At 35.8% G+C, this 20,721-nt stretch overlaps 1 protein-coding gene across 1 annotated transcript in view; it reads right to left on the bottom strand.

The window, feature by feature from the left end:
• Positions 1-1,172: 1,172 nt before the first annotated feature.
• The window catches only part of MRPS31 (mitochondrial ribosomal protein S31), a 33,921-nt gene continuing 14,372 nt past the window's right edge, over positions 1,173-20,721 (bottom strand). Inside the window, exons 4-7 of the mRNA XM_069064618.1 lie at positions 17,110-17,247; positions 14,184-14,260; positions 8,195-8,338; positions 1,173-1,626 (exon numbers count right to left, since the gene is read on the bottom strand). Coding sequence (XP_068920719.1) covers positions 1,397-1,626; positions 8,195-8,338; positions 14,184-14,260; positions 17,110-17,247 — 589 coding nt within the window. The 3' untranslated portion in view covers positions 1,173-1,396. The remainder of the gene's footprint in view (positions 1,627-8,194; positions 8,339-14,183; positions 14,261-17,109; positions 17,248-20,721) is intronic.

The raw sequence follows: 20,721 nt of genomic DNA, 5'->3' as shown, positions 1-20,721 counted from the left end.
AACAAAACATGATTTCTCAACTCTGGACATTTTTCACTGGTTGTACCCCATGCAAGGGATGTTCTCACTCCTCTTAGCCTTCTGGCTTCTCTGAAGTTCCAGCTAAAATACCACCTTATATAGGCATCTTTTCTTGATCTCTCCTAATTCTGGTGCCTTCTCTCTATCTGCAGATTATTTTTTACTTATTCTGTGTATAGTTTGTTTATACAGAAAGTAAGTGCTGTCCTCCCCTTTAGATTGTGAGCTCCTCAATGACAGGTACCGTCTTGTACATTTCTTTATAGCCCCAACACTTAACACAGTTCCTGGCACAAAGCAGGTGCTTAATAAATGACTGGCTAGGCATGTATATTTTAGTCTCTCAGTCCAGTCAGGTAAAAGAAAGAGTCAATAAGAATTATTAAGCAGCAGGGCAGCTAGGTGGCACAGTGAGTAAAGCTCCGGCCCCAGAGTCAGGAGGACCAGAGTTTGGTTCCAGCCTTAGACACTTAACACCCACACAAAAAAAAACTAGCCATGTAACCCTGGGCAAGTTACTTAACCCCAATTGCCTTCCAAAAGGCAAAAAAAAAAAAAATTATTAAGCATTTATTATGTGCCAGGAAAACAATAATTTAACTTTCTAAGAATAAACTTACTTTTTCAATGTTTACTTTTCTGATATTTGAATCATATTGCTCATGAAATCCACAAGTTTATTCTGTGACCAATACATGTTACAAAACAATTAAATGGCTTTGACTTCACAGGACATGTGGATCATGCTCCTATGAGGCACACAAGACACATACTAGGAGGAAAAAAAAACCCAGAGGAATCTTCAAAATATACTGTAATGTCTTTTCATATGGACACTTGTCTACAGCATCCCCAACATAGTCATGGGGAATTTTGTCTCACGTTTTAAATGATATTATGATACAAAAAGCAATTCTACCCTCAGCTCTTGTTTGTAAAATATCATTCCTAATGATTTTACTGCTGCCAGCATATGTATCTCCATTGGAGGCTCCTTGAAGGCAGACAGTATTTCCTTTTCATTTCTGTCTTGTAGCTCCAATGCTTTAGCACAGTGCCTGGAATATTATAAATGCTTAAGAAATCCTTGTTGCTTGACTGATGTATGGCTTCTTGATAAAGAGAAAATGATTGGATATGTCTCTCTGAAATTAAAATTCTCATGTCATAATTTTTATTATCTATAGAATGAAATTTTAAAACTAAGAATATTTTTTTAGCCACCATGGCTAATCTCTTAAACAATTTAATGTTTTTTGTAATGCAAATCAATTACAACAATTATTCGCCATGAATTAACATGAGGGGGAAAAGTAAAATCTCTCTATATTTTATGACAGTGTCCATCTCCAAAAAAATTAAAATGTCCATGTTTTTAGTTGAATTGAATGTTATTTTCTTCAAGAATATTCTTTTTTTCATGGAAATAATTCCGAAACCACTCTATATGCTCAACTTTTTCTTTAACAGTTAGAAATGGGTTTTTTGAGAGTCCACAAGTAACTAGTTCCATGAAATGACGAATTGGTCCTTGCTTTGGAAAATCTTCCAGGTATTTGTCCAAAAATATATGTTCATGAAAAGCAGCACCATCATCATCAATACCTAGAAAATGAGCCAAAACACATATAATTTGAATGCATACAAAAATCTAAATCAGAAATATATTAAAAACTGAGTCAGCTTATTGCTCTTTCCACCAATTAGGAATAAGAATGAAAGGTTTGTTCACAAAAGAGTTAAAATGAATATATTTATTTCCCATATATGTTTCTGTAAAATGGTGAAGTAATTAATTCTGAATTTCTTATAGCTACTTTTGGGACCTGGATTTTTTTTTTTTTACATTTGTGATGTGCTGAAAACTCACATGATGACAGCAATCTCATTTAAATAAGCAAGCCATTATAAGCTGAAAACAGATATTTTCACTGAAACTAATTAAATAAGTTGGCATCCTTTTAAGACAAATACACAGAAATACTCTTTCATATTAGAAACTGATCCACTAATCTATGAAATGCAGATTTGTAGAGGTAGTTTTCTCATTCAAAGAGATTTTTATACCACTGAAATTACAATTCCACCCCTATCCTCAAGTCTGAGATGACCTAGGTACTTATTTTGGAAGTCTAGGATAGGCAGGCAAGAGGTTATTTTATCAACTAAATGGTAAAGAAGGTGAAGGGGAGCGAAGAGAGTGCATGAGGAAGTACAAGGATGAGAAAGACTAATCATGCTTCTTATTACCCTTGTATCATCAGGGAGGGGTTTGTAATCATTTTAGCCAAGAATGTCTCTTAAGTGAAAACACCTGTTATTTCAGGTCTGACCTGGCAAAGGAAGTTGAAAAAAAAAACAACAACCAGAAATAAGAGATACATATAACAGGATGGAAGTTTTCATCAAGAACTTAACTCCAGTGTCATTCTAATACCTAAATGATGCAAAAAATATGCACTAGGGCAAAAGTCAGTTTATAACAATAATCTCTAAACTATTTTTTCATAGAGAATATCTTTGGGCACTGAATTAAATTTTGTCATCTTCACTCTGTATTATGTTTCTACTTCGTGTGCGTGACACAAACGAAGGCTGAGAATGTCTGCTCTAGATTTGCTCCATGCTACTCCCATGAGTTTCTTCTATCAATGCCTTGGCCTAAATATCAAAGAACATACCAACATGGGCTCCACAATATTAAACTTCTTCCCCATTACTCCAAGCAGATTGCCTTGCATAAAATAGGTGCTCAGATGAACACGTTGTCAGATAAATTGAGCAAGTCCAAATTGGCTCATTCTATGCCATGTATTGTGAAAGTGTGGCAATGAAAAGGGAACAAGGAGTCAAAAGAAGTATAATTGATATAATTCAAAATAGAGAATTACTGACTTTGGGTAACATCTCATTATTTCCCCAAACACAATTATTATTGTTTTGATTAAAGACAATTCTTCCTTGGGCACATATTCAAGGAACAAAGTTCCCAGCTGTTAACTGGGTGTTGCTATATTATTCCTAAATTTATTCAACAGTCAAATCCACAAAAGGTTTAGTTTTTCCTCAGCCCAATACTTAAGAGACATGAAAAAAATCTTGTTGTACCTAGTTATGTCATCATAGCCTCTGAAAATGTCCAAGAAGTGTGAAGAATTGTGGAAGAGACAACCACTTTGAATTTTGAAAGTTAATTTAGATGCTGCTTTCAGTGTCATAAATATAAAAGCTTTTTTTTTTAACACACACATACCCCTTTTCTTACTTTCTGATACCAGAAAAAAACATGAGAAGTTAACTGTAAACACACAAAGTGTAATTTCCATTATAATGTTCCAATGCTCACATTTGTTCAATCACAGAACTAAAGAAAAACTTTATTTATCTCATAAAGAAAAAAGATTGTTTTAAGTAAAACAACAATGGAATTTCCTTTGCCAAAGGAATGTGTGTAAATCTTCATGGAAGTTATTAATGACAAGTGAGAAGAACATGATATCTAGTAACCTTTTTAAAAAATGAAAATTAAATACCAAGGACAACAAAAGGAAAATAACCCATATTGTGAAGGACCAGGTCACAGTGCAGGTTCCTCAAAGTCTTTAGAAGTTTACAAATGTGTGGTTAAGAGGGAGATCAAATTCAAAAAGTTTCCATGGTTTCTTTCCTGTTTTTCCTTCAGATATTCAAAGTCTTAAGGAGCTGGAAATGAGACACCTCCTTTTCCTACATTGCGGCATCAATAATATGCAGTGTATATAGATACCTGTCACATTTTTCTTCCCTGACTGATCAAAACAGATGTTTCCCCCCTTCTCAGAGACTAAACATTCTCAGCAACTTTATCGACTATAAGATAAATTTTTGCTAGGTGCTGAAATTCAAGACTGCTGAATGGAAATAGAAAATTCATAGTTGCTATGACGATGTGCCCTGATTCACCTTCCTATAACTGTACTTGGTAGTCATTTGCACCAGAAAATACTGTTGATATTTCAGATTCAAAGGTTATATTGTGCAAAATTTTTTAAAAATGTACAGGAATACAAAAAGTCCAGCTATCCAAAGCATATACTACAAGGTCATACCTAATTATACTGGAACACTACCTTATCAAATGTTGCTAACTGTGTCAGGGCTTAAAACATCCAATCTGCATAAAACTTACTGATGTTTTAGGAATGAATGAAATTGTTTTCTTGAGAAGAGAGATTTTTCTTTTTCGAATGTACATTCTTTTTTTCCCTCTCTTTATTTTTTAGTTTACATCATTCATTTCCACAAGATTTTGAGATACAAATTTTCTTCCCAGTTTTCCCCTACCCACCATCCCAAAACAGCATTCCCACTGAATATTCCCTTCCCCAATCTGCTCTCTCCCATATCTGCCCCCATACCTCCTCCGACTTTCCAGTAGAGCATGGTGGATCTCTATGCCCCAATGCCTGTATATCTTATTTCCCAGTTACATGTAAAATAATAATGATAATAATAATAAGAAGAAGTATATATTTTTAAACATTTGATTTTAAAACTTTGAATTTCAGATTCCTTCCCTTCCTCCCTCATCACCCACCCTTACTGGGAAGGTAAGCAATTCAATATAGGTTGTACATGTGCAGCTATGTAAAACATTTCCATAGTGGATATATTGTGAAAGACTGACTATATTTCCCTCCATACTATCCCACCCTGCACTTGTTCTATTCTCTACTTTGATACTGTCCCTTTTCAAAAGTGGGTGCTTCCAATTTCCCATCCTTCCATCATCCCCACTCTCATCCCCTTCCCCCCTACTCTTCTGTAGGGTGAGATAACCTATTTAGTGTGTATGTTATTCCCTCCCTAAGCCAAATTCAATGAGAATAAGGTTGACTCATTCCCTTTTACTTTCCTGTTTTTCCCCTCCATTGTAATAGTTTTCCCTTCCCTCTTCTAAATGAGATAATTTACCCCATTTTGTCTCTCCCCATCCCCTCTCATTATTTTCCTCTCTCACTTCCTTAATTTCACCTTTTAAGTAATATCCCTTCCTATTCAATTGGTCCTGTGCCCTCTGTCTATGTATACCTGTATACATATTTACACACACTCACATATGTATTCATATGCCCATATACCCTCCTATAGAGACATATATATTATGTATACATATATGTATATACACACACACATTTCTATTCCCTTCAACTATTCTCATACTGAGAAAAGTTTCATAAGTTACAATTATTGTTTTTCCATATAAGAATGTAAACAGTTCAACTTTGATAAGTTCCTTATGATTTCTTTTCCCTATTTACCTTCTCATGTTTCTCTTGCTTCTTGTATATGGATGTCAAATTTTCTATTCAACTCTGGTTTTTTCATCAAGAATGCTTGAAAGTCCTCTTCCATTGAATGACCATATTTTCCCCTGAAACATGATACTAAGTTTTGCTGGGTAGGTGAGTCTTGGTTTTAATCCCAACTTCTTTGACCTCCAGAATATCACATTCCAAGCCCTTTGATCCCTCAGTGTAGAGGCTTCCAGATCCTGGGTTATCCTGATTGTTTTTCCACAATATTCAAAGTGTTTCTTCCTGGCTGCTTGTAACATTTTCTCCCTGATCTGGGAACTCCGGAACCTGGCTATAATATTCCTAGTTTTCTTTTGGGGATCTTTTTCAGGCAGTGATCGTTGGATTCTTTCAACCTCTATTTTGCCTTCTGGTTCTAAAACATCAGGGAAATTTTCCTTGAGAATTTCTTGAAGGAAGATTTCTGGGTTCTTTTTTTGAGCATGGCTTTCAGGGAGTCCAATAATTTTCAAATTATCTCTCCTGGATCTATTTTCCAGGTCAGTGGTTTTTCCATTGAGATATTTCACATTGCCTTCTATTTTTTCATTTGTTTGGATCTGTTTAATAGTATCTTAATTTGTCATAAAGTCACTAGCTTCCATTTGCTCCAATCTAATTCTGAAGGAATGATTCTCTCCAGTGAGCTTTTGAGATTCTTTTTCCATCTGGCAAATTCGGCTTTTTAAGGCATTCTTCTCCTCATTGCCTTTTTGAGCCTCTTTTGCCATTTGAGTTAGTCTATTTTTTAAGGTGTTATTTTCTTCAGTCAGGTTGTTGACTCTCATTTCATAATTTTCTTGCATTGTTCTCATTTCTCTTCTCAATTTTTCTTCCGCTTCTCTTATTTGATTTTCAAAATCCTTTTTAAGCTCCTCTATGTCCTGTAACCAGATCATATTTTTCTTGGAAGCTTCTGGTGCAGAAGTTCTGACTTCACTGTCTTCTTCCTGTTCCATGCTTTGATCCTTTTTGTCCCCAAAATAGGTGTGTAAAGTTGGGTTGCTCTGTTTGCTTTGCTTCCTTTGCTTGGTCATGTTGCCACTCAATTACTTGACTTTTGAGCTTTTGCCACAGTAGAACTCTGCTACCAGAAATGGGAGCTTTATCCCAAATGCTGGGGTTTTTGCAGCTGCTGGAGGTATTAGTTGGGTGCCCTCTCTGAAGCCCCCACACGCTCTGAAAAACTGCTCACTCACCCCAGGACCTCCACCCTAGACAGCAATCTAGATCCAAGCAGGTTAAAGCAAGAGCAATTATCCCTCAGACTGGTTGCTTGGTCCCTCTACAATCTGCAGGCCAGGAGCTCTGAAGCAGTGCCTCAGCCACTTCTCACCTGGGGGGCAAAGGCCGAATGGCACTCCCAAATTCCCAGGTCCCAAAGTTCACACTGCAATGACTTCTTACTTTGTCCTTGGCATCTATGTGTTGATAATTCTGAAAACTGCCACAGCTGCTAGTGATCAGAATTCCCTTCAGCCAGCAGCTGGTCAGGCCACCCTGAGGCTAAAACCTCCGGCTCATGGGGGCTGGGCTTGGCTCCCAAAGCACTGTGCTGGCTGCTTCCTGTCAGCCTGCTGGATTGTCTTCAGTGGGAATTTAGCTTCTCTCTGTCATTTTGTGGGTTCTGTAGTTCCAAAGTTTGGTTAGAGTAAATTTTTACATGAATTGGCGGAGGTGGAAGCGGGAGCTGTGCAGAAGTCCTATTTCTACTCTGCCATCTTGACTCAACCCCTGAGATTTTTTCTTTTTAACTGATTCTATTTTGTTCTGTTTTATAGTTCATGAACATACAGGTATTTTAAAACATGAATAAACATGTAAAACCTGAGTATTTGTACAATAAAATTGTAATATGACAAGAGAAAATTCAGCAAGACTCAAAAAGGCTTCTGTAAAATGTAACCTTCCTTAAAAATAAAGGAAAGGAAAACTATTTCAGGACTACCTGGTGTATTAAAATTTTTCCATTCTATTTATTATTCAATTGAAAATACACATATAACATTTAAAAATAGTATTCCCATTTCAAAATAAAAATCTGTTACAGTGCTAATTAAAAATCAAAGAGTCTAAAATTCTATTTAAATTTCCTAAAACCTATGTAAAGGTTTGTCATTTTTATGCAATTCAGTGCCCTACCTTTTCCGACCCACCAAAGAAATTCAAAGGCTCTATTCTGAATGAAAACTATTCAAAAGAATATTCAGAAAATACTGGATACATTTTGGCTGATGGCAAAACAGGATAAACAAATATATTGCAGCTGGGTAGTTTTCTCTTGATTTAGGAAGCTCCAACATTCAAGGGGAATAGAAAAAAGATGGCACCAAGAATCATGGCTTCTCATGGAAAGTTTGCATAAGACTTCAAACTCAACAACACATTCAATTTATAAGAAAATCATTTCCTATAGGGGAATTAATGTTTCAAATATAGGCTGATATAGATAAGGTGAGGTACTTTTAACTCACTGCTTTTATACAGTGAAGATTTTAAAGTCCTGCTAAACTTGTTCAAATCTATAATACATGAGAAGTGCCATACTATAATCTCTTTGGAATATAAAAAGTCATCACTACTTAAATGGATACAATAAACTTTATTAGCATATGACATCAAGAATGGATATTTGCCATGTCATTTTTTTATGTTTTCTTACTAAGTTGCTAGGAATAAATGGAAATCTAAAAGTCTTATCTCAAATCTCTCTAAAAACTCATTTCTAGGTAATATGAATGCATTTACTCAAAATTATATACATATATGGAGCTTAAATTAGAGAATCTACCAGAAGTAGTTTCTATCTTCTAATTTAAAAAAAAAAAAAGACATACCAGCTTCATTGTTAATTGGGAATGTCCACAGTTTTCCCTCTTTTGTCCACTGGATCATCTCTTCAAAAGCATTCTGGGGAAGTTGTTGATTTACTTTGGCTAACTGTTTAGCAAATTCCACATCCCAAAGTGTTGGTGATGTCTCTGTAGTAAACAAATTATTTCAAATAAGTGCAATCATAAAGAACTTTATCCCAAAAAGTTAAAATTGAACATTAATGTTAGATTTTTAGACTCATGTAATTTACAAGACAAAATCCATAAGATTTTTCACTTATTAGCTATAATTAAGAAACACTAGAAAGGTTAATGTTTTGACCTGAATGATATAATGATTTAAGCTTTCTTTTAATATGGAGAAGGTTCAACTTCTTATTTGCTGGAAAAAGAAACCAATGAAAAATGATGTCTCTTCCTACAGAAGTAGTGAGCTTATAGTATTTTATGTAAGGGTGCCTTCATAACTAAGATGTAGTCTAACAGAAAGTGTCTTGAATATTGACCCTGCCCCCTTATAAGCAATGTAAATTTTAACAAGAAATTTCATTTTTTTGAACTGTGGTTTTTTTCTGCTATAAAGAGAATTATATTTTTACTATGTATCTTACAGCACATTTTTGAGGATTAAATGAAATCACATATGTTAAATACCTTATAAACCATAAAGTATCATAAAAATATAAATTGTTATTTGTCATTATTATTTTGGCTAACAGGTTTTATTACATTTCAAAGACTTTGGGGCAAAAGTAAACAATCCAGAAAAGAACAAAACTTACAAAGTCCCAGATGCCTTTTAATTCTTTTTTAAATGAACTTTTTTTTTACTGTGTACATAAGACATTTTAAATTTTTTTTATTTAATTAATTTTTAAATTTATTTTTAGTTTACAACATTCAGTTCCACAGTCCCTTCAGTTTCAAATTTTCTCTCCCCTTCCTCTCCCCTTCCCCTGCTGTCATGGCGGCATGCACTCAAATACAGGATCTACAAATATCTTTACATTAATCATTAGTCAGGTTGTAAAGAAGTATTATAACTGATGGAATGATCAGTGGGAAAGAGGAAACAAAACAAAACAAGAAAAAGAAAGAGGGCAAGTAGTTTGTTTCAATCTGCATTCAGACTCCATAGCTCTCAATCTGGATGTGGATATCTCTTTAAAAGCCATCATAAGTCTTTTGGAGTTGTCTTATAACCTTACATTGCTGAGAGGAGCCCAGTCTATTGAAGCTAGTAGTCACATATACATTGTGTCTGTGATTGTGTACAGATTTCTCCTGGTTCTGCTGCCTTCACTCAGCATCAGTTTATATAAGTCTCTCCAGGTTATTATGAAGTCTGATTGCTCCTCATTTTTTTATAGCACAGTAGTATTCCATTACATTCATATACCACAGCTTGTTCAGCCATTCCCCAATTGATGGGCATCCCCTTGATTTCCAATTCTTTGCCACACAAAAAGAAGTGCTATAAATATTTTGTACATATGGGTCCTCCTCCCACTTCTCTGATCTCTTTGGGATATAACCCTAGAAATGATATTGCTGGGTCACAGGGTATGCACTTATTTATACCCCATTGGGCATAGTTCCAGATTGCTCTCCAGCATGGTTGGATCAGTTCACAACTCCACCAACAGTACATTAGTTTTAACTTTTTTTTCAAAAATATATCTACCTGCTCTCCCTTCTACTTCTTTCTCCCATTAAGAAGAAAAACAAAATCTTTCTTATAAACATGTATAATCAAATAAACAAATTCCCACATTAATGTTAGCTATTATTAAAACAACTTGACCTTGTTAATTATTGTCTGGCATCTGGAATGTTAGATTCCATCAAAATAAGAATTAAGGATTTCTTAGTTTTGATGACCAGTAAAGGCATCAATACAAATAATGTGATTAGTGTTATTCATAACAATTCTCACAAAATTCCACACTTTAATCCTTAAGACTTCAAAAGGAATCACATTGTATAAGTTTCGTGTGCTTTACTACTGTAACTAAAAAAGCATTTAATAAGCACCAGTTACTGTGTGTCAGGCACTGACTGAAGTACAAAAAATGACAATCCATAAGGATCTTATGTTCTAATGAAGGAAAGAATAAGTACATAAATGAATATAGCATGAATAAAAAGAGAATAGATGCGGGGCATCCAGGTAGCACAGTGAGTAACACCGGCTCCAGTGTTGGGATGACCTGGATCAAATCCAGGCTCAGATACTCAGCACCACACCCAGAAATAACTGGCCATGTAACCTTGAGCAAGTTACTTAATCCTGATTGCTTTAAAAAACAAAAAAGAGAATAGATGCAAATATATACAAAATGGTTAAATGGAAGGTAATTCGGGAAGGAGGGCACCATTAGTTTGTGAAAATCAGGTAAAATTTCATGAAAAAGACTGTGCTTGGGCTGTATCTTACAGGAAGGAAGGGTGCAGAGTGCATTCCAGGCAGCAAGAACAGTTAATAGTGTAAAGGAATAGAGCCATGAGATGCAGTCATATGTGAAAAACTGAAAGAAGGCCATTAAAGGTGAATCACAAATACAGGCTCTATCCAGTGAGCCTGGAAATCTAAGTTGGGTCCAAGGTATGTAGGCCTTTAAAAGTTAAACAGGGCTGATGTTTTATTCTAGAAGCAATAGGAAGCTACTGGAGTTAACTGAGTAGGGAAGTAACGCAGTCAGATTTGCATTAAAGGAAAATTACTTTAGCAGCAGCTTGTAGGATAGACTGCAATGGTGTGAGACTTGAGGCCAGGGAGAGCAATTAGGAAGCTGTTACAATAGTCTAGGCAAGAAGCTGATAAGGGCCTGAAATACAGTAGTATTTATGTGAACATAAAGAAGAGTTTGGATGAGAAATATGTTGTGCAGGTAGAAACAGCAAGATTTAGTAAATGACTGGATATGTGAGTTGACAAAGAACATGAGTCAAGGATAATGCTGGGGTTACAAATCTGGGAGACTGACGGATGGCAGTATTTTCAACAGAAACAGGAAGTCTAGAAGAGAGAAGGGTTTGGGGAAAAGATAATCAGCTCAGTTTGGGATATGCTGAGTTTGCAAAGTCTCTAGGACATCTAATTTAAAATGTCTAAATGGTGGTGCTACACTTCATCTTGTTCTCCTCTTAACTTATATCACTGCCCCAAAGGCTTTAAAGTGCAAATAGCAGACACCATAGGTTATTAAGACTCAGCTCACCATCTGAATGAATGAAAATATACCAATATAATCAGATGTCATCATTCTATATAGATAATTAAGCCCATTCTTTACTATGACTGCAACCTTGGTGCACATGTTCTAGTCATGCCATCCATGTAGAAACAAACTAAGGAGATAAAAATTACAAGCTGAGATACAGTCATGGTTTCAAGTAATAATAATAGGTATAGAAAATGGAAGACATGAGCTTCTCTGAATAAATAGAGTCATATAAATGGGCCTCTTGGAAAGAGACAGCTTTGTCCTTCACAGCAGTTTAAACACTTAAGTTTTGACTCTCTATCTGGGATTTGGTTGTTTGTCTGATTTACTACTTAACAAGAAGGATGTAACTATAGGCACCAATACAAAAAAACATCCGGGAACTTCAACTGTAATAATTTTAAGAGAAACAGCACTTCAAAGGCCTTGTAGGTATGTCTGAAGCTTACTTCAGTACCATCCTTCTGGCACAGTATACAATTCCTTCTCTATAGTACATGCTTTCTGCAATGTCAATATATCAAATAGATCATCTCTATTTTCAAATAATCTAGGAAATGACAAACATTCCCTGATTTACAAATATCTCACTCCTACAAAGATCCACTCTCCATGAAGCTAGATACAAAGTTCTGTATGCCACAAACACAAAAAGTTACTTTCTTGCCATGTACTCCATCGGCAGTAGCTGTGAGGTAAGTTTATAGTTTTTTTTTTTTTTTCCTTTTGGAAGGCAATTGGGGTTAAATAACTTGCCCAAGGTTACACAGCTAGTTTTGTGTGTGTGTGTGTGTGTGTGTGGGTGGGTGGGTGTTAAGTGTCTAAGGCTGGAACCGAACTCAGGTCCTCCTGACTCTGGGGCCAGCGCTTTACTCACTGCACCACCTAGCCACCCCATAAGTTTATAGTATAAATCTATCTTTTTAGTAGGAGGAGAGGAGATAGGTTCCCAATGCCTTAGTGTTTTCTTCTACCACAGTTTAAAATGTGTTTTCCCATGGAAGCATGTTATATACATGGTGCTAAAGCTGTCAGGTTAGCCTATGTTGTGGGCTATCTGCAATTTAATCTCCACATACACTGTTTCTATGGGAAAATTTGCTGCAAGCAACCAACTAATTAAAAAAAACCTTTTGTAACACAACTCAAAAGTTATAGAAAAGAAAAAAATTAATACTAAATAACAAAAAAATTTCTATTTCTCCCCATATTTCTGCCTTCCTCACCTCCCCCCCCAAAAAAGTTGACTTATTTTCAGCCTGGTATCCCTCTGAAGGCAACCTTAAATAAAATGTAACTCTGGAATTTCAACTTAATGACTTACAAGTCCAAGTTTGTATATAATGAAAATTTTAAGATGTGGTTTTGGTTAAAATCTAATAACATTCTACAAAAACTCACTATAGAGTCTGTATAGTCAAGTTATATTTATAATCAAAGTGACTTTAGGGACACTTAAGGTTTTCTTCTAAAATTTTTTTTTTAGCAAATCTCAGAATAAATGTCCTACGTGGTGAGCATGCACCATTTTATTATAACTGATAATAAGATCTTTTAGCTTTAATTTACTATTTAATTATTGGATTTCTCTTTCCTAAAGAAAGTCAATGAAACACTCAGACTATGTTTTAAACTAATTCAGGAGGCTACCAATGTTAGAAAACATTATTTAACATAATCCCCTCTACTGAAGTCCTATCCTAGTATCTCATTATGTCAAGGAGGTGACCCTGGGTTAGTAAACATTATAGAAATAGAACACAAGGGGCGGTTAGGTGGCATAGTCATAAAGCACCAGCCCTGGAGTCAGGAGGACCCAAATTCAAATTCAGCCTCAGACACTTAACACTTACTAGCCATGTGACCTTGGGCAAGTCACTTAACCTCAATTGCCCTGCCTACCCTCCCTCCAAAAAGAAAAAAAAAACACAAGAAATGGAACACAAGTTCTGGTAGTCCAAGAAGTTGGGAAGGCTGACTAAGCAAGCATATATGACTTCATCACTAGAAAGACAAAAAGATGGCCACCAAAGAAGTCTTTTGCAACCCTTCTTAATTCTAATGCTGCTCCCCTTTTTATTATTTCCTATTTATCATGCATATAGCTTATCTGTATTTATCTTTTGCTTGTGGTCTTCCCCATTAGACTGTGAGTTCCTTGAGGGTATGGACTATCTTTTTCCTCTTAATTGTATTCCTAGTAATTAGCACAGTCCCTGGCACACAGTAGTAGATCCTTAATAAAGTAACCTGATTAAAATTTTTTTTTTAGTCACAGAAACTCATTTGGAGTTGCACATGCATCAGTGCAAGGACAAATGAAATCAGGCCTACTTAAGAAATAAGGCAGTATTTAATCCCATGCCTCTAGGTAACATGTAAAATTAATTCCTTCTAATTATAACTGAAAACTAAGGAATTTTACTTCTGTCTGAAAAATAAGACAGGAGAATTTGGAGTATAAAGACTAATTACAAGAGAAAAAGAATAGGCCACGAGTGTTTTCCTTCATATTTCTAAGCTCCTATGATAAATAACATTTTGCAGTTACATAGGGGAGAATATATAAATTATTCATCATAAAGAATGGAGAGTGTTCATTTGGGGAAGCTAGTAATGTAATTAACCATCATTTCTATCTAAGATTTAGGCCACTAACAGGATAGCATATTCAAATACTTTGCCACTATGAATATAAAACACTGAGGTCTTTGAGAAATGAATTCTTGAGAAAAGTAATTTGTTATTGTTGTTTCATAACCAACCTGTTTCAGGTGCCTCTTCAGGAGCTGTTCCAGCCACAGGGAAAATATTAAGTCTCCTCCCTGTGAATAATCCTTTCCTAAAACCAAAAGGGGAAAATATATTTCCTAAGAACACTTTTATATGCTCCAATTTTAAGTTGTTTACGAAAAAAATATTTTACATGAAATGTTTTAAAGGTAGAAATTGAAACAAATTCTAGACGAAATGAGGTTTTATACCTTTGAATTTTTATTTCATAAGGCAATTCATTCGGTAATGCAGCTCAATTCCCAACATTCCTACTGACAGGATTAGCATAATATGCCATTATTTTATAGCTGATTTATTTCAATTTAAGTCATAAGAAAATCTAATGTAATGGCAAAACTGTTAAATATTAATTTAGCAGTTATAACTACAACATTGGGAATACCATTTCTTGCCTTTTTGATTGCATAAAATACTGTAAATTCTAATTGTAAACGATAACAGCTAAATCAAAACATTCCAACTTACAAAGCAGTCAAGAGTGCTTAGAATATTCATGTAGTTTCAACTTTTAATTAGTCTTTTAATTAGCCATAATTAATGGCATGTTAATCTTTTCTTCCTATACTTCAAGTTTTTGCACTCTGATGAACTATTTCATATTTCACTGCTTCCTACTCTTATGCACAGGATCTTCAAAGTGAAATGCCAATGTGACATGCCTCTCAGGACTCTGGGCAACTCAACACCTTCAAAATGCAGAACACATTCACTCATCTGCATTGGTAGTAGAAGTTTCCTATAGCCAATGAAAAAATAGATTTGGATCATACACATACATGTACATCACAAATGAATTTGGAAAGTGAGTGGTATAGCACAGGATTTTTACACTTTCCTATTTATGTAAAGTGATTTTCCACCGACAGATGAGGCTTAGGAACCTAAGGTACCCAAGGTGGAGAGACAATTTTCATAGCTTGCAAAGCCATTTTTGACATCAGGATCTCAGGCAAAATTGGTTTTCTACCTCTCAACCTCCTGGGCTTCAATTTCCTACCCCATAGTGCTTTCTTCTTCTTCTTCTTCTTTTTTTTTTAAACAGTTTTCTGGTTATTCAAAGCCCTCCAGGTCTGCTCTCTACTTAAAATAACAGCTCCTCCCCACTTCCTGGCAATTCAAATTGTCCCCACAGTAGAGATCTCTACTAGGTGAAGGAATCTAATAAAGGAATCTAATTAGCAGATTGTGGTAATTCTCAATAATGTATGAATTGCTGATCAGTTTAAATTCCTCGGGGGTATATCTGCATTTTAATAGGGGAGCCCATTAATATAAACAATCTTTTAACTGATGGGATCTAAGTGGGAGACATTTGGGAAGAGGGGGGGAGTATACCATTCTGCAACTCACCTTCCAAACAAACAGAGATGCTTTAAAATATATCAGGAGGGGTGGAGATAGAAATTACTCCTTTAAACTGTACTACTCCCAGGTTTTGACAGTTACTTCTCAACCATTATAAGAGGATCAAAAAAGGTGGGAAGCAGAAAGACCATACCTTTTCTCTACCATTTTAATCTATTTCAGGTTCAAGTTTTAATAAGTTGTTCAAGTCTGTCAAGATCTTGTTAGATCCTGACTCTATCATGCTGTGCATTAGCTATTTCTCCCAGTTTGTGTCACCTGCATGCCATGCATGTCTTTTAAGTCACTTACAAAAATGTTAATCAGCACAAGAGCAGGCACAGAGCCCTTGGTAACTCCAATGGAGACTTCCTATCAAGCTGACACTGAACCATTAATAACTATTCTGAATCCAGCCATTCAAGCAGTCTGAATCCATATAATTGCACTCTCTTCTAGTCCACATCTCTTCACCTTTTCCATAAGATTAGTATAAGAGACTTTAGGAAATATTTTTTTAAAAAATCTAGCAAACTATAAGCTACAAAATTCCACTGATCTACTAGTTCAACAGTGGTCAGATGCCAATTTCTAAAAAGGCCTTTTCTTTCTCCTTTAGTTTCTCTTTCTTCTGAAATAACTTTATGATCTGTAATTCATCTGTGCTCATATTATATCCCTCCTAGTACAACGTAGTCTTCTTGAGGGCAAGGAGTATCATTTTTATAAAATTAACTTCACAAGGGAATAAAATAGATTGGCATTTATGTGAATGGAGGAAAGAAAGGGAAAAGCTGCTATGGAGGTACAATAAAACTTGACCACTGACTAAATATGGGCAGTAAGGGAGAAGGAAGAGTCAGAGATAACTTAATGGAGGGACCCTCATAACAGTAACAGGAATGTCTGGAGGAGGGATAGGTTTAGGGAGCCGAGACTTAAAAGTGACCTCTGTAGACACGATCATTGAGTCCATGGAACCTAATTAAATCAGAGAACCAACAACAACAAAAAAGGAGAAACATCTTATAAGTTACCACTATAAAGTAAAATGATCTATCATTTCAACAACTTCTCTAGCATACTTCACATTTTAGGGTGGTAGCAACAGCAAGCTTCAACACCAAGATTTCCCTTGCTAAGGAGAAAGATTAGGGTATGTTACTATAAGCTGGTAAGAGTTTACTTCATATCACTAACGTACAACTGAAAAAACAAGGTTGCCAGATGAATATTGCTTATCTAAGATTTGGTCAGGTTTACCTAGCCCAAGTTGGGAAAGCTCTAATCAAAAGAAAGGAGGATTTCAAATATGGACTATAACATGAATGTTCCCAGAATAATATATGTACATGGATGCTGAATCTTCCTCCAGTGAAGGGAATGGGGCAGCATAGAGTGGGAGGATAGGTTTTAACATCCCCTGTCTGCTTAACAGTCTATGGGCAGGCAGATACACAGTCAAAATTCACAACCAAAAGAATAGAAGGAAACTTATAGTCATAGTTAGGAAAACGAGGCAAATAAAAATTGAGAATTAAAGACAAGTACCTTTTCCTAGAGTCATGTTCCAACAACTCTTTTGCAGACAAAAATCCATGTCCTTCATCAAACTGAATCTGATGGTCTGGCCTGGCATAAATTCGAGATGTAGATGTCTTGGAAATTTTCATATCTGAAATTATGTCACTGAAATTTAAACAACAAAAATGGCTTAAATGAGCACTGAAAATTCTAACTGAAAAATAGTAATATGCTTGCTGACATGTAATGATGACTCATGCTACTTATTAATCCTTATATCAAATTATTATAACCACTCTAAAACTGCCAAGTATTAATTGGCAACTATATAAGATGTCAGTTAATATTCCCTTACCATAGCTCTTTAAGGCTCTCATTTTATCTTTTTTAATTGTTCTTTGGATTTCTTCATTAAAAACTACAGTAGCCCTTCAAATTTAAAATAAACCACAAGCTCCGAGTTTAAAAGAACAGAAGACAATCTCAATAAAACTACAGTCCACAGCAAAGACACTTCCAGTCACTAATTCATTGTTATGATATGTGTGAACAGCTAGAAGCACTCTCTTCTCTTTTCTTCTCTCTCAATGTTTAACAATGATAGATGCATAAACTTTTTTCATTTCTACTGGGAGAAAGTAATATTCAGAGAGCTGAGTGAAAGAACTTGCTCAAGCTTACAGTGTTTTAGGAATAATTTTACAGATTCTAAAGTCTTTCATATAACAGGAACACAAATCTTAGAAATTAAAGTGACCATATAGGTCAATTCATCAAAACTTTTAACAGTTTTATTAATACCCTTATGAACTCTCTAAGTAATTTTTTAGTCTCTCTTTCACCATCTTTTCTCTTGCTCTGCCTTTTCCGTATTGTTTAGTTTTATACCATGTGTCCCATGTAGTAGACTTCATCATTTTTTCCCCAAACTTCTAAAAAGGGTTTGTTTGTTTTTTTTTTGGTAACTCTCCCTCTACCCATAGCCTTTTTTTTTTTTAAAGCAATTGGGGTTAAGTAACTTGCTCAAGGTTACACGGCCAGTTATTTCTGGGGGTGGTGCTGAGTATCAAAGCCCGGATTTGATCCCCAGGTCATCCCGACACTGAAGCTGGTGCTCTTACTCGCTGAGCCACCTAGCCGCCCCTAAGCAATTGGGGTTAAGTAACTTGCTCAAGGTTACACGGCCAGGTGTTTCTGGGTGGGTAATAAGTGTCTGAGCCCGGATTTGATCCACATGTCATCCCGACACTGGAGCCGGTGCTCTTACTTGCTGTGCTACCTGGCTGCCCCTACCCATAGCCTTTTAAAAAACAATCTCAGTTCATTTGGGGCCTTAGTCTTCTCGATACTATTTTTGTAAGTCTATGCAACTTTGGAAGACTTCCTTAGTCATATGCCCCTTCTTTTTTAAACATGTATTCTTAAAATCTGGGCTTATCAGATACTTGTCTTTGGGGAAGCTTCATCATTCTCTTTTCTTTGATCTAGAGTATGTCTTGTATGTCCAGATTCACTGGCAATCATAAACTTAAATTTTTTTCTTTCATCTTATTTTTATCTTTCAATTAACAAGCATTCGTTCTTTTTCTCACCTTCACCACCTAGTCCTCAATTTTAAAGAAAAACAAGACATTTTTAACAAATATTCACAAACAAGCAAAATAAATCCCCACATTGTCCATGTCAAAAATTGTGTCTAATTCTGAATCTTGAATTCATCACATCTCTGTTAGGAAGTGGGTAGCATCGTAGATCACCAGTCCTCTGGAAGTTGTCTTTATGGATGCTGTTACTGTAAACATTGTTCTCCTTATACAAGTCTTCCTAGGCGTCTCTAATATCATACCCTTCATCATTTCTTTTTTTTTCTTTTTTTTTGTCTTTATTAATTTGTTTGTTTACTTTTAGTTTACAAGATTCAGTTCTAAATTTTCTCCCCCTCCCTATCCTCTTCCCCCCACCCCCCATGTCGGCATACAATCAAGTATATGATCTGCAAATACTTTCACATTAGACAGTCAGGTTGTAAAGAAGGATTGTAATCGATGGAATGAAGAATGGGAAAGAGGAAACAAAACCAAACAAGAAAAAGAAAGAGAGCAGGTAGTTTGCTTCAATCTGGATTCAAACTCTGTTCCTTCTAGTTCTTTCTCTGAATGTAGACATCTCCTTCCCTCATGAGTCTTTTGGAGTTGAATTATAACCTTGCTTTGCTGAGAAGAGTCCAGTCTATCAAAGTTGGTCATCACACATATGTTGTGTCTGTTATTGTGTACAAATTTCTCTTGGTTCTGCTCTTCATATTCAACATCAGTTTGTGTAAGTCTCTCCAGGTAAATATGAAGTCTATCTGCTCCTCATATTTTATAGAACAATAGTATTCCATTACATTCATATACCACAACTTGTTTAGCCAGCCATTCCCCAATTGATGGGCATCCCCTTAATTTCCAATTCTCTGCCACCACAAAAAGAGCTGCTATAAATATTTTTGTACATATGGGTCTTCCTCCCACTTCTCTGATCTCTTAGATCAACCCTAGAAATGGTATTGTTGGGTCAAAGGGTATGTATGCACTTATTTATAGCCCCTTGGGCATAGTTCCATATTGCTCTCCAGAATGGTTGAATCCATTTACAACTCCAACAACAATGCATTAGTGTTCCAATTTTTCCACATCCTCTCCAGCATTTGTCATTTTCCTGTTTTGTTATCTTAGCCAATCTGGCTGGTGAGATGTGGTACCTCGGAGTTGTTTTGGTTTGCATTTCTCTAATCAATAGTGATTCATTTATTTATTTTTTTTTTTTAAAGCAATCGGGGTTAAGTAACTTGCTCAAGGTTACATGGCCAGATATTTCTGGGTGTGGTGCTGAGTATCTGAGCCCGGATTTGATCCAGGTCATCCCGACACTGGAGCCAGTGCTCTTACTCGCTGAGCCACCTGGCCGCCCCTAAGCAATTGGGGTTAAGTAACTTACTCAAGGTTACACGGCCAGGTGTTTCTGGGTGGGTGCTAAGTGTCTGAGCCCGGGATTCGATCTCCAGGTCTTCTCAACACTGGAGCCGGGGCTCTTACTCTCTATGCTACCTGGCCGCCCCATCAATAGTGATTTAAAGCATTTTTTCATATGCTCATAGATATCTTCAATTTCTTCCTCTGAAAACAGCCTTCAACTCCGGCCTCAGACACCTAACACAAAAACTAGCTGTGTGACCCCGGGGCAAATTACTTAACTCCAATTGCCCTCCAAAAAGCAAAAAAAAAAAAAATTTTTTTTTGCATCTTTATTCATGAGGGAAACTGGTCTATACTTTTCTTTCTCCATTTTGTCTCTTCCTGATTTAGGTATCAGTACCATATTTGTGTCAATAAAAACAATTTGGTAGGATTCTTTCTTCACCAATTTTCCCAAATAGTTTGTAGAGTACTGGAATCAACTGTTCTTTAAATGTTTGATAGAATTCGCTAGTAAATTCACATGGCCCTGGAGATTTTTTCCAGGGAGTTTGCCAATGGCTTGTTCGACTTCTTTTTCTGAGATGGGATTAAGTAATTTACTTCCTCTTCAATTCATCTCTGGGAAACTTTTATTTTTGTAAATATTCACCCATTTCACTAAAATTATCAAATTTAC

This window comes from Petaurus breviceps, unplaced genomic scaffold (assembly GCF_028583685.1).
Source record: "Petaurus breviceps papuanus isolate PSGF00001 unplaced genomic scaffold, PetGlider_PUasm1.0 90639, whole genome shotgun sequence".
Lineage (NCBI taxonomy): Eukaryota > Metazoa > Chordata > Mammalia > Diprotodontia > Petauridae > Petaurus > Petaurus breviceps.
Note: the sequence above shows the minus strand (reverse complement) of the source record. Positions and strands in the feature narration are given on the sequence as shown.